This window comes from Camponotus vicinus, unplaced genomic scaffold (genome assembly GCF_025532165.1).
Source record: "Camponotus vicinus isolate PSW18456_S1 unplaced genomic scaffold, iyCamVici1.0 SCAF_3, whole genome shotgun sequence".
NCBI lineage: Eukaryota > Metazoa > Arthropoda > Insecta > Hymenoptera > Formicidae > Camponotus > Camponotus vicinus.
This window is the reverse complement of record NW_028141967.1, coordinates 3,763,685-3,778,740: the sequence shown is the minus strand read 5'-3', so window position 1 is coordinate 3,778,740 and position 15,056 is coordinate 3,763,685. Positions and strand designations below refer to the sequence as shown.

At 31.5% G+C, this 15,056-nt stretch overlaps 1 protein-coding gene across 3 annotated transcripts; it reads right to left on the bottom strand.

Moving 5' to 3' along the window:
• Nucleotides 1-95: 95 nt before the first annotated feature.
• On the bottom strand, nucleotides 96-7,446 carry LOC145969245 (uncharacterized). 3 transcript variants are annotated; one of them, XM_083095206.1, is made up of 19 exons: nucleotides 7,172-7,446; nucleotides 6,842-7,094; nucleotides 6,508-6,647; nucleotides 6,227-6,432; nucleotides 5,304-5,456; nucleotides 4,959-5,226; nucleotides 4,745-4,872; nucleotides 4,342-4,653; nucleotides 3,854-4,062; nucleotides 3,523-3,662; nucleotides 3,238-3,434; nucleotides 2,419-2,571; nucleotides 2,035-2,341; nucleotides 1,824-1,948; nucleotides 1,455-1,736; nucleotides 1,011-1,135; nucleotides 826-938; nucleotides 625-755; nucleotides 96-516 (listed from the first exon to the last, which is right to left on the bottom strand). In XM_083095206.1, the coding sequence occupies exons 2-19, from the start codon at nucleotides 6,916-6,918 to the stop codon at nucleotides 376-378; spliced, it is 3,207 nt and encodes a 1,068-aa protein (XP_082951332.1). In that variant the 5' UTR covers nucleotides 6,919-7,094; nucleotides 7,172-7,446; the 3' UTR covers nucleotides 96-375. The 3 variants fall into 3 exon arrangements, 2 of the variants coding, with proteins under 2 accessions (XP_082951332.1, XP_082951333.1); XM_083095207.1 differs by having other exon boundaries at nucleotides 3,854-4,038; XR_014437989.1 differs by lacking the exon at nucleotides 826-938 and having other exon boundaries at nucleotides 378-516.
• Between the last annotated feature and the right edge of the window lie 7,610 nt (nucleotides 7,447-15,056).

Here is a 15,056-nt window from a genome sequence, read left to right as displayed (position 1 = left end):
ATTTTCAATATTCTTTTTCTCTACCTTTTTATAATCTCGATGAATTTTAATATTTTTAGTGATTCTTCTCCTTATATATATACATTTCTTCATAAAAGACACTAGTGTGAGAAAAAAATTTCATATGAGAAATGAAATTTCTTATTTCTTTTTATCAAATTTATTATTAAATAATTCAATCAATTTGTAAATACCTCAATTGATAAATAAAGTTGATAGATAAAATTATATATTGTATATTTATATTACGTAATATTTTATGTTAAACTATGGTAACTGGAAGGTTTACTTTATTCGATATGCATAGCTTCATTGATGCATGTATAGGAATAAAAATACGATCTGCAATTTAGCTCGAAACTTATGTCAAAAGAATCATATTCGGAGAGTATTTTCTTTAGCTGCTCTACGCATAAAGTTATCCTTTGTACTCGTGTCTAACTTAATATACTCTTCCGATAGTACTACGGCTTTCATGTGACGCAGAGCAAACTGGAAGCAGAATTCGTCGAGTTCCTGTAATTCACATGATATTCGATAATATATTATACGCACATTAATAGATATATTGTAATTAATAAATTCCAACAGTAATAGTAATTAACTCCAAACTGTGGTAATTACCTTAGCATTGCATTCGATTGCCTTATTGTAGAAGAAGGCTACATTTGACACAGTGATGACTTTCTTTATTATCGCACTGCAATCTTTTATAAGATTGGTTTCACAGTACATGTCGGCCAATTCCATAAGTTCTGCAATGAAATGTCGTTTCAGTTTTTGAATTGTAAGTTTGTGATAATTTACGTTTACAGCTTCAATTACCTAATACGTTCTCCGAAGGTAAATCGATTATGCCGGTATATAAATATTTCAAGAAGGCTTTATAAACGACATATGAAAATTTATCCGATACGGTATACACTGAATCCGATATGCTGTCAAAAAACAATGTTTGTCATTATGTAATCAAAATTGAGAAAATCTAAATAATTCTTTTCTAAGTTTACCTTTGAATATTTTCAATCCAATCATGTTGAAACATGTTTTTAAAATACTGACAACGTATCCTAAGGATAGCTTTGTGAACATAAATAGGTCGTCCTTCGACTCGTATGGTAAGATCACTCGTCAACTGAAGAACAAATTATTAAATAATAATATTAGATTAATATAAAAATTATCATAAATATAGGTAATTTCTCACTTTTAATATTATAATTCAATATAGGATTGGAATGAGACTAGAAGTTTTAATCAAAGCAATCATTAACAATTGCAATTTATTTTTTCTAGTAGAAAAAAGTTCCCCTAATTCTTTTTTACAAAATTCACAAATCCCTTATAAATCTCTATTCTTTATTATAAAAACCAAATCAAAATGAAAATATTTATCACATTTAGTCTTATGCTACATAATTAAAAAATGCATACAGAATAATAATGAGACATACCGGGTCATCAAATACTGCTCTTAGGAATTCCAACGTATTCAATACTTCTTCAACATAATTAAAATTATTCGTAAACACAATCAATGAATTGTGCATGGTCATCAGCAGTCTGTGCGCAAACGCGTCGTGAATGTTCGAAAACTTCGTGGGAAACGGAATAGGAGTAGGGCATTCTTCATAAAAGTGACCCCACACAAAGATAATCTTATCATAGCTGACAGCAACGCTCATGTCACTATAAGCAGCGATATCCAAAACCTTTCTCATCTCGGGGACATTCACCTGTCGATCATATCTTTCCTTATTAATCCTCGTTCCACTCATCATAGCAATTATTAAAAAGTATTTTATTAATAATTCATGAATTACCACGGTCGGACGGGAGGTCCCGTTTTTATTTACTCCTACTTGTCCACGACTGTTATCGCCCCAAGCATAGACTTCTCCTTTATTTGTGAGCGCCAACACATGAGTGTATCCGCAGACTACCTTAACTAAAACGTCAATCTCCCATGAAGATATTCGATAATGTAACATTCTTAGAGACGAAATGTCACACATAAATTTAAAAAAAATTTACCTATTTTATCTGAGATTGTGATAATTTCGCGTGGGTACTTGTAATATTTTTGCTGCCGGACGATTGAAATCTGGCCGCCCGTGTTATCGCCCCAACCGTATATTGTATTTTCGTCAGTTACAACAATGTTGAAAGTTAAACCACACGCGATAAGGACAACTTTCTTTTTCTCCAATTCATGTTTCACCTGAACCCACGGAACACTAAAATGAGCTGCGTTTTCGTTACCATCCTGACTATCACTTTCTTCCGAATCACTTTCTTTCGAATAATTTTCTTCCCAATTCTCTTTTCCCCATTCATACACCTAAATAACAAACAATTGTTTAGTTTATGAGAATGATTATTATCGTTATCATTGTGAAAGTTTAGTCTTTTATTTACCTTTCCATCGCTAGTCAGAGCGAGATCATGATCCCGTCCGCATCCGATGTCTACGATACGCTTGTCGCTTAAGTCGGCGACTCGTATAAACGTGAATACGTCAGAAGTCCTCCTACTAGAATTCAATTTCTTCACGATTTCGCTGAAATAAACCTTTCAAAAATAGCGTAGCTGTAATATATTTTTTATCTGATTTACTGAATCACATTTAGAATATTTAAGTATGAAAACACTACTTGAAAAGACTTGACATAAAATACAGTTTGACATTATTTCATCCTAAGTACTTTTCAACACGATAAATTTATATAAATTCATTGGTCATGTACATACATGTAAAAGAATTGAAATTTCTTTATCACATTTTTAAAATATTACGAAACTAAGTGTGTGTATACGTATCCCTTTCATTTTTTTACAACCAGATTGAATGTAAAGAATTAAAAATTAGGTGCTGCAATATCCGCTTTTCTATATCCATTAGAGATATTTTCAAAATTATTTTCGTAATATTTATCTTATTAAGAAAATAAAAATTACATCATTACAATCTGTCACATATTAATATTAAAAATATTTGCATGTTGAAAAAAATGTTATGGCTAAATATTTGTTCTTCTAATCAAAGCAATTTATTTATTTAGTATATATTCTTAATTATTATTTATCTACTTATATCTTATTATGATTTCACACACATATGTATAAGTAATAATTTTTATTTTCTCTTGTACTCTAAGAAAAAGGTTCATTTTAGAAATAATATAAAATCTCCTAATATCAATTTTATTCATTCAAGGAATATGAACTCTGACATACCTCTCCCTCTTCTGTAAGTGCCAGGATAAAACTATATCTGTGTGCAAAGGTCTTTATGTTTTTTCCACACAATTCTTTTATTTCTTTTAAATAGGGAGCAATTTGTGTGTCACCAGTCTTTAAATACTCCTCTTTATAATCTAAGCTGTAGACATTCTTGTCCTTCGTCACAATTATAACCCTATTACCATAGGTATCTGTTTCAAATTGCCATGGCATAAGGAATAATATCACATAATGAAAAAGACAATATACATTGAAAAGAAAAAAAAACATATATCTTACCATAAACCATAACCATGTGAATTTGTGGGATAAATTCCGGCTTTAGCACATGAAAGAACGACCAACGATTAAGATATATTGGAATTATTTTTTCCGCTAGAACGCATTGCAAGATTCTCTTCTCATATTTCTGCATCTCTCTATAAATAATTGATAACTTTCAGTTTAGTTGCTTATTCACTTTAATTTGAATTAATTATACTTCATATCATCGGACGCTTTTTGTTTTCACCTATTATTTAGCCGACATCTGCGATTATTTCGACATCGCTACCGCTCAGCAGTGATTAAAATATAAAAAGGAAGAAAAAAACAAGACCGTCGAACTTACTTTTTTTTAATTGTTGTTTCTAAATTTTTCTTCTCTACATTTTTATTCGGGGAATAGAATGTCGACGGCGTGACAGTAACGTCATTTTCTATCGTTGCTCTATGTGTACACTTAGCTTGAGTACTCATATCTAATTTATTATAATCTTTCGATAATGTCTCAGCTGTCATGTGACGCAAAGCAAACTGAAAGCAGAATTCCTCGAGTTCCTAAAATTCACATGATATTCAACGATCGTAACACATAAATAAATACATTACAATTAATGAATTCCAACAATAATAGCGATTAAATCTGAATTGTAGTACTTACCTTAGCATTGTATTAACTTTCCCTAATTCCTTTTTACAAAATCTACAATTCTCTTACGAATCCCTATATTTTTTATACCAACCAACCAAGCTAATATAAAAATATGTATTATATATACTTAATTTTACTATATATAATGCAAAAATGTACATACAAAACAATAATATGAAACATACCGGATCATCAAATGCTGCTTCTAAGGATTCAAATATATTTAACACTTCTTCAGTATACTTGTAATTGTAATTATTCGTAATTCGCACAGTGTGTAAAGAATCATGCATAATCAATGGCTTGTTCAGACGTCTCCACATACTGTGCACAAACACATCAAAAATTCTTGAAAATTTCGTGGGACAAGGTTGGGTAATCTTTTGCCAGAAGTACCAACCCCATACATAGATGGTCCTATCATAGCCGACGGCAACGCTCATCAGACCATAGGCATCAACATTCAAAACCTTCCCCATTTGAGGCACGTTCACCTGCTGATTATATCATTTTTTATTGTATCATTTCTCGTTCCACTCAGCGCGTGGCGATTATTAAAAAGTTTTTTAATTTTCATTCATGAATTACCACGATCGGATCGGAGGATTTCAAGTTGTTATTTACTCCCACTTGGCCCTCATTGTTACTGCCCCAGGCATAGATCTCTCCTTTATTTGTGAGCGCCAACGTATGGTCGTATCCGCAGACCATCTTAACTAAAACATCAGTCTCCCATAAAGATGTTCGATACTGTGATATTCTTAGAGACCAAATCTCAGATATAAATTTTTAAAAAATTTACCTATTTTATTTTCCGAGAATGTGGTAATTTCGCGTGGATGTTTGAAATATTTTTGCGCTCGGTCGAATGAAATCTGACCGTTCATGTTATCGCCCCAACCGTATAGTTTGTTTTCGTCAGTTATAACCATATTGAATTTATGACCACACGCGATATGAACAACATTCTTCTTCTTCAATTTATGTTTTACTTGTCTCACATCACCATTAAAAATAGCTACGTTTTTATTACCATCCTGCATATAATTACCGTCTCTCCAAGCGTACACCTAAATTACAAACAATTGTTTAGATTATGAGAATAATTATTATCGTTATTATTGTGATAGTTTAATATTTTGCTTACCTCTCCATGGCTAGTCAATGCGAGAAAATGATAACTGCCGCATGCAATGTCTACGATACGCTTGTAGTTTAAGCCGGCGATTCGAGTAAACGTGGGTACGTCGGGTTGTTCATGATACGAACCGTGCCTTTTCGTGAATTCGTAGATATAAAGCTTTTAAAAATAACATAGTTGTAAAATGTACCTCTTGATTTCATTCTTTTAATTTCTAATTTTATATTTATAATGTTGAACATTTAAGGATGAAAGCACTGCCAGAAAAGAAAAGATTAATGATGAAGTTTTATATTATTCCACTGTCAAGTGCTTTTCAGTTTGATAAATTTTACAAATTTATTGGCCATTATGATATTTCAAAAAAATTGTACCTTTCCTCATGTTTTTAAAATATTATGAAAATTAATTAAGTTACAATTGTATGTATGTGTGTGTATGTATATTGTTTTAATTGTTTTTACGAAACCAGATTGAATGTATAAAGAATTAAAAATGTTCTGCAATCTCTGTTTTTCCTTGTTCAACAGATATTTTCCAAATTTTTTCTTATTAAGAAAATAAAAGTTACATCATTGCAATCCTTCACATCCCATAGTATTAATTTTAAAAATATTTATATGTTGAAATAAGTATTATATTATGGCCAAATATCTATACTTCTAATCAAAGCAATTTATTTATTTAATATAAATTTTAGTTAATTTATATACTTATTATTATATATTATATCTTATTATGATTTCACACACGTGCATATATGTAAATTTTCATTTTCATTTGTTTGCTAAGAAACATTCACAATTCGGAAAGCTATAAAACCTCATTCTACATCAATCTTATCTTTCAAGCAATTTAAAATTTATTTATTCCCAGAAACTCAAATATGCATCAAAGCACATTCAAAGAATATGAACTCTTTTATATACCTCTCCCTCCTTTGTAAGTGCCAGGACGAAACTCCAACTGTGAGCAAAGGTCTGAATGTTTTTTCCACACAATTCTTTTATTTTTTTTGCGTAGGGAGCAATATGTACGTCACCAGTCTTTGAACGATAATCTTTGTTACAATCTAAGTTGTAAACATTCTTGTCCTTCGTCACAATTACAGCACCCTTATAGTTATCACACTTAGCTTCAAAATATTATGGTGTAAGTAACAATATTACATAGCAAGAAAAGACAATGAATGAAAAAAGATAAATTTTACCATATATCACAACCATGTGAATTTGTGAAATAAACTCCGGCTTTAGCAAATGAAAGAATGACCAATATTTAAGATCCATTGGAATTATCTTTTCCGCTAGAATATACTGCAGGATTTTCTTCTCATATTTCTGCATCTGTCTGTAAATAATTTATAACTTTCAGTTTAATTACTTATTGCTTATTCACTTTGATTCGAATTAATTATACTTCGTGTCATTACACGCTTTTTATTTCCTCTTATAATCTTGGTGCCATCGGCGATTATTTCGACATCGCTATTGCCCATCAGTAACTTGTGAAAAGGAAGAGAAAAGCAAAGGTATCAAACTTACTCTTTTTCGTTAGTTGTTTCTGAATTTCTCTTCTCTATGTCTTCCGGGGAACAGAACTTTCCCGACGAAAACGACATGATAATAACGCGATTTTGTGTCGGCAGAGATTGAAAAACGCTTTTTCTTCTTCTTTTTCTCTCAAACAGCACTTATTCGAAACGCTTAGTTTAGTTGCTTATATATTTTGATTTCAATTAATTATACTTCATATTATCGGACGCTTTTTGTTTTTTTTCTATTATCTTGCCAGCATCTGCGATTATTTCGACATCGTTATTGCCCAGCAATAAGCTTGTATGAAAAGGAAGAGAAAAGCAAAGCTATACTTACTCTTTTTCGTTAGTTGTTGTTTCAGAATTTCCTATCTCCGTATCTTCCGGGGAACAGAATTTTTTCGATGAAATCGACATGATAGAAATGCGACCATGTGCCGGCAGAAATTGGAAAATGCCTTTTCTTCTTCTTATTCTCTCAAACAGAACACTTTAGAAATGCACTTATTACTTTCTTCGCCGAAAGATCAAATCGAAACGCACTCATACAATAATAAAAATAATTGAAAATGGATGAAAAACTAATCCTCCGCACCACGTATTCTTCACAGTTCCTCCCTTGTCGAATGTTACAACTTTAGTGAAACCACGATGCAACCACGTGGTGAGAACGTCTCGTTTGACCACGTTGCGATTGACTACAGCCAATTATATCGGCCTATGCTTAGGATAGCAACTATTGACCAATCAGAAAAACCTATTTTGAATTATCCAATTGACGACGGGGTCAATCGGGCGCCACCACCACGTGGTACAAGAAATGTTATTCTTCTTTATTTACAAGAGTGGAAGGGGATGTATAAAAACTTATAATCGACGAGTTTCGCTTACTTCTTCGTAAAGATTAAGAATTTCGCCCGAGTGAATATTTTTATACGAATAACGAATAAAAATACGCGCACATGTAAAAATATATATGCAGGAATCAACAGAGAGATATTCCAACTTGAGAAACGTGGGGGCAGAAACGTGCGTATTTCGCATGTGATTTGTTGCCACATTGAACTGAAAAAATATATGTAATATATATGTATATGTTACTGTTAGTACTTATATATGAATTAAATCCTCTAATTTATTTTCTTAATTGCATATATAAATTAACAGAGATTTAAATATATAAAGTTTTAATCAAGATAAAAGTATTCAAGTTTTATCGCGATTATTTATAATTTATTTACAATCTATACAATTTTGCCTATTCACGCGAAAATTTTCTTTGTCGCCATCCGATTAAATGAATTACTTTAAATGAAAAATATGCTAACTAGAGCGACACTGACAAGAACTAGAATGAATCTGTAATTCCTTCTTTTCATTACAACTAATCAAATCCTTAATTACATATTGTATGTATAAGATCTATATATAATATAATAAAATTATCTATACTGTAAATGATATTTTTATTGAAATTTTTAATATTATTTTTCCCAGTCTTTTATAATCTCGATGGATTTTAATATTTTTAGTGATTCTTCTCCTTTTCACTTTTTGATAAAAGACACTAGTGAGAGAAAAGAAATTTTTTATGAGAAATAAAATTTCTTACTTCGTTTTATCAAATTTATTATTTAAGAATTGAATCAATTTTGTAAATACTTTAATTGATAAATAAAATTAGGTAAAATTATATCAAGCGGCGCGGCAGCGTCGCGACGCCAAGTATATAAAAATCTGATAAAAAATTTGATCCGAGCACTGAGAGTCACTGTCCTCGACGCAGCGCTATCAAGTAGCTTATCCGGAATTTTACGTCAAATTGACGTCAAATAAACTTTCGATTGAAATATTTCAGAAACTAAAGCCGTAATTAAAAATCTAACGGTATTTTTCTTATATAATGTGAATACAAGCTTTCGATTGTGACCAGTTTGAATAAAATCGGTGCAGTCAATCCCGAGAAGTGATAATCGCATGTCAGAATTGTGACATTTTTTATTTTCCTTCATAATAAGGTTCAGACTCATGAACGTATCTTCGCACGCACACATTCAAAGCGATTTTGTCCCTCAAGCTGCGTTCATATCGCGCATATATGATTATTCGCTTTAGTGTGCAAAAATGCTTTAAGAGACAAACTCATTTATGTACATGTGTGTGCATACGTGTGATATGTGTATATGTGTGTGTATACGTGTGAGAGATTAATTTATCGCATAACAATTTTCAAAAACCTCTTGGGGGTAAAATCTAATCTATCTCGAAAACGGTATCCACAAAAGTACATATAAAAACTGTGCCGTTAGATAAGATTTCTAAGGAGACTAATTTATCGTATTATAACAATATTCAAAAACCACCCCTTGGGAGTGAACTCTAATATCTAAAAAATGAAGTCTTGTAAAAATACGCGACTTACCCTTAGTAAAGATTTTTAAAAATGCATATATATTTTATACAGAAATAATATAAATTTTTACAAAAAGATGGTAATATCCCTATAGAAACAACCTTATAAAGGTAAAAAAAATACGTCAAGTACATAAAAAAATAATTTTAAAAAATCTAACATTTTCTGCAGAAATAATATAAATTTTTACAAAAAGCAGTGAGATCCCCTAAAAAACCTTATAAAGGTAAAAAAATACGCCAAGTACATAAAAAAAATCAAAAAATCTAAAAGTGATAAAAAAATGTTTAAAAACCGATATGAGATCAATACTATTAGCCAAGTACAATAAATTATGTGATATTAATTCGTAATCGATACTAAATGAATTAAGATTACTTTAATTCCTAAAGCATTTTTTATATGATATATATAATTTAAGAAAGTTTTTAAAACACAAATTCTAAATTGCATAAATGACCTTCAGATCGAAGTAAAATATGAAAACTTGGCGTGCCCTCCCCCCCCCCCCCGTTGTTTGCATATCTTGAATAAAATAAAAAATTTGATTATACAATATACATATATACAATATATATTTTTTAATCCTTTCATTTAGTAAGTAAAATTTACATTTTTATAAAATAAGCTTTAGACGACGAATATGCAACAGGCATCCTGTGGGCCAGAAACGACTTGCGAAGCTTTTCAATCCGGCTTCAGTCCGACAACAATCAAACTTTATTTGCAGAGAAAATAAAAAAACTCACAAAAAAAAGAGATTTCACTTTGCCTAATCTCTATGTAATGATTTCCAGGTAATACAGAGGAGACAAGATATATAAGTTCGAAATTTAGCTACGCGCGTGCGCGGTCCGTAGTGTAATTTCAAATTTTACATTGGGCCATCAAAAATCTAACTCTTTCCTGTTTTAAACTATATGATTTAAATACGGGACACGCCAAGTTTTCATATTACTTCGACCTGAAGGTCATTTTTGCGATTCAGAATTTGTATAAAACTTTTTTAAATTATATACATTATATAAAAAATGCTTTAGGAATTAAAGTAATCTTAACTCATTTAGTATCGATTACGAATTAATATCACATAATTTATTGTACTTGGCTAATAGTATTGATCTTATATCGGTTTTCAAATATTTCATTTTCACTCTTTTAGATTTTTTAATATTTTTTATGTACTTGGCGTATTTTTTTACCTTCATAAGGTTTTTTTTAGGGGACATTATTATTTTGAGCAAAAGTTCCCGATAGTTCTGCTATAGTTCAGCCTATATATGCAATTTCAGACCAATATTTCAATAATTAATAATTTTTTTTGAATTTTTAATGTCCTCGACCAGCACGATACTTTTGTTAGTAAAAATGTGTCGTGCTGATGATTTTTCGTAGTTTTAACGGCAGTTCTGGACAGTTCTATAAAAGTTCTATTCTTTAGAAACATTTTTTACACAGAGTTCCGATCGATTACTATTTTTTAAATAATTATTTATAAAATAGTAAACGGTCTGCGTAAAAATGTCTAAAGGATACAACTTTTATAGAACTGTCCAGAACTGCCGTTAAAATTAGGGAAAATCATCAGCACAACACATTTTCACTAAATGTTATGCTGGTCAAGAACATTAAAAATTCATAAAAAATTATTAATTTTTAGATTTTTATCGGGAACTGTAGAACTATGAAAAGTGCTATCAGAACTCTTAATATTTTTTTGAAATTCGTAATTTGTCATGCCAGCTTCACAGACACCTCTGAGGGCGATTAATGTCATCGTTGGTCAATCACAGTATTCCATTCTTCTCGAGGAATAGACGTGATTGGCCAGCTTAAGTTTGACGTAATATCGGACGAAAGCACAAAAAGAATGTAAATTTAGCTGTATTTATAAATTTAATAGAAATTAAAATGTTTTTATTTACATGTTAAGCGTTTTAAAATCTATATCTCTTTAAATTTTACGGTTTTGTAAATTTAAAACAAAAAATTTCTTACTTTTATTAATATTTTAATAAAAAATGTTATCAAAGTAAATTTTTTATTTAATTCTATCTTGTTTTAACATTAAAAGTAATGGGAAAAGTAACGAATCGTTACTTTTAAAGTAACGGTAACTAGTTACTTTTAAAAATAAGTAATTAATAACGGTAACGACTTACTTTTTTTACTCGGTAACGAGTAATGGTAACGAGTTACTTTTAAAAAGTAACTTTCTCATCTCCGCTTTTACGTCATAGAAATGTCAACTCGTGACTAAAAGGATAGTCAGTGAATGACCAATTTGAAACGTCAAAATGACGTGTGCTTGCTACCTGGGTAAGATCTATATTATATATAATAATAAAATTATCTATACTGTAAATGATTTTCTTATTGAAATTTTTAATATTATTTTTGGTAATTATGCATAAAAAGGGCCTACCTTTGCACAAACGTGTCATTGACATATGTTGTCAAGGTCATATTTCTAATTAATATTCTGAAGGTTTTAGCCGGCGGTCGTTGTTTATTAAAAAGTTATTAACAAAAGAATTTCACAATTTTAATGCTTTTTATCTCTGAAAATATTGATTTGAGAAAAAAAATTTTAAGCAAAAAATAAAGCCGCTGAAAAACTCTACAAAAAAGGTGATATACATTTTTTCATAAACCTACTATTTTAGCTGTTATGTGAAAAAATAATAATTTTAAATACATTTAATACAATTTAAATTTACATAGAATTTAATACAATTTAATACAATTAAAAAATATCACAAATGTATGTGTACACACACACGCGCGCGCGCGCGCAGGGGGTGCAAGGGGGGCCTTCGGCTCCTCCTCCCGCAACCACCCCGCCGGTAGGCAAGGTGGACCTCGTTTTACAACTTACAGCATATATCCATTGTGATTGAACTTTTCGCAATGCGTCCGCTACCGGCGGAGTGATTGCGGGAGGGGGGGCCGAAGGCCCTCCTTGCACCCTTCCCCCCCGTGTGTGTGTGTGTGTACACATACATTTGTGATTTTTTTATTGTATTAAATTGTATTAAATTCTATATAAATTTAAATTGTTCACCTTTTTTTTATTTACCTTTAATTTACCTTTTTTTGCGTTTTTCTTCGATTTGCGAATACGACCGCTATTTTTAAGTTTCATATTCGTGTTCAGGAGGTAAAAATACGTAGAAATTGGGTATTCTTACCCATTATTTTATATAAGTACCCCGTAAGCAAAATGTTAGCAGTATGTCGGCAGACTGGTAACAGATTTAATCAAAGTATATCAGCAGACTGACATGAACTACGTCCTCATTCAGCTTATATTCTGCTGACAGAGCCTGCTCACAGAATCTGACAGCAGATTGGTAGCAGAAATCCAGCAGGATCTGTTAACATGACTTGACGCTCGATTGGCGGCAAAATCCGAGCAGAATCTGTAAACATAATCTGACAACAGATTGTCGGCAGAAATCGAGCAGAATCTGCGCACGCAATCTGATGGCAAATTGACAGCAGAAACCAAACAAGATTTGGGCTTACTTATATTAATATTGTATAAATGCAATAAAATTGATTATTATAGGTGCTAAATAAGAGTATTATCGGTGAGTTATCGGTTAATTACAATTTTTTCTGATATGACATAATGTATAATAATATATGTTATATCGTAATTATTCTCACATAACGAAGGACTAGTTCAATTTAATTAAATTAATAATAAAGTAAAAGTAATTTAATTTATAAAACGAGATATAATTTATTTAGAATTAAATTCTTGCTTTATGTTTCAAATAGGCAGTAAATGAATAATTTACCATTTATCCTATTGATTCCAATCAGTTTAATATTGTGAATCTCATCTGCTTGTATCAGATGTCAGAAATTAAAGTGATAGAAATAGTTACTATATTTTTGAGCTTTTATTAATAATCGCGACTTTATATATATTTTTGACAGAGATTTGAGAGAAAGTATATCACATAGCGGTAAACGAAGGAACTATCGAATCATGCAAACCCTGTTCTGCTTCTGCCGTCAATCTGCTATCAGATATTGTGTGCGCAAATCCTTCTCGGTTTCTACAGGCAATCTGACATCAAATTTCGCCGCACAGATCCTGTTCCATTTCTGCCATCAATCTGCCGTCAGTTACATCAGCAGGCACTACTCGGGTATGCTGACAATTTGATATCAAATTTCATTGCGCAGATCCTGCTCGATTTTTGTTACCAATCTGCTGTCAAAATTGCGCCGCACAGATCCTGTTCCATTTCTGCCATCAATGTGCCGTCAATTATATCAACAAGTTCTGCTCAGTTTCTGTTGATAATCTGTTGTCCAGATATGTGAACAGATTTTGTTATATTTCTGTTGACATTCTGCCGATATCACATGATATATCAGAACCTGTATCAATTCTGTAATCTTTTTGTTGACAAAAATTTGTAACAGATTACCTGACAAGATTTGCTTTAGCAGACTTGGCTATTGGGGTAGGTATTCCGAAGGTTTACCTTATTTTTGTATTTATTATTTTTATCCTTTTTCAGCCTATATCTCCAAAACTATTTGAGTCCGACCCTTATATATATATATATATATATATATATATATATATATATATATATATATATATATATATATATATACAGGGTGGCCCACATAACTCTTAACAGCTCAATATCTCGAAAACTATGCCATCGATTTTAAAGTTCTTGGTCTTAAATTGCATGGATCTGAAGGGCCTTTCTAACTACATAAACGTGAAGTGGCCCCCCCTTCCCCTTTAAGGGGGGGCGGGGGTAACTTTATAATTTTAAATGGAACCCCCTATAAAACGTTATACATTTAGATTCTACAGGAAAAAACAAGTAAATTTTGTCTGAAACATTTTTTTGTCAGATATTTCCATGATGAGATATAACAGTTTGAAGTTTCGACTTGTAGGTACTTACTAAGCGCTCGGAAATAGCGTTGTTGAATTATACGCGCTTGAGTTCTTTGCTTATTCGTGAAGAAATAAAATGTTCTTTAAATTAAATGTTCAAAATGTCCACCATGGACTTGTAAACATTTATGTACTCGAAACATCAAAGTTGTTCTAACATTTGTTAATATTTCGGGAGTCACTGAAGCGCAAGCGTCACGTATTCTTTGTTTCATATTCTCTTTTGTCGTCGGCGGTTCAAACATAACTTTGTCCTTTACATATCCCCATAAGAAGAAATCTAATGGTGTTAGATCGGGGGATCGAGGAGGCCATTGACGAGGTTCCCCACGACCTATCCATTTGTTCCCAAATTTTTCATTCAAAAATTGTCTGGTGATGATTGCAAAATGTGGAGGAGCGCCGTCTTGTTGAAACCACATTTCTCTTCTAATGTGTAGTGGCACATCTTCCAAAAGCGCAGGCAAATGATTTTTTAATAAATCACAATAACTTTCAGATGTTACAGTTTCTTCAAAAAAATAAGGTCCAATCACAAAATCTCCTATTATGCCACACCAAACATTTAAAGACCATCGATGTTGAAAGGGAACAGATCGCATCCAATGTGGGTTTTCAACGGCCCAATAATGCATATTATGTTTATTTACATGTCCTGAATTCATAAAAGTAGCCTCATCGGAAAAAAGTATTTTGCATAAAAAGTCATTTTCCATAACACCCTGCAGCCACTCACAAAATGTTACGCGGTGATCGTAGTCTGCCATCGAAAGCTCTTGTGATAAAATCAAGTGATATGGATGATATTTTTGCCGTTTCAAAATTCGTTGAATTGAAGAACGACTGATATGTGATGTTTGTGCAAGTTTA

Bases quoted from the DNA above. Each gene is read 5' to 3' on its own strand.
- LOC145969245 (XM_083095206.1), bottom strand. From the start codon at position 6,918: ATGTCGTTTTCGTCGGGAAAGTTCTGTTCCCCGGAAGACATAGAGAAG. The intron at 6,648-6,841 runs GTAAGTTTGATA...AATTATTTACAG, and splicing joins GAAACAACTAACGAAAAAGA to ACAGATGCAGAAATATGAGA. The intron at 3,663-3,853 runs GTAAGTTCGACG...AATTATTTATAG, and splicing joins GAAACAACAATTAAAAAAAA to AGAGATGCAGAAATATGAGA.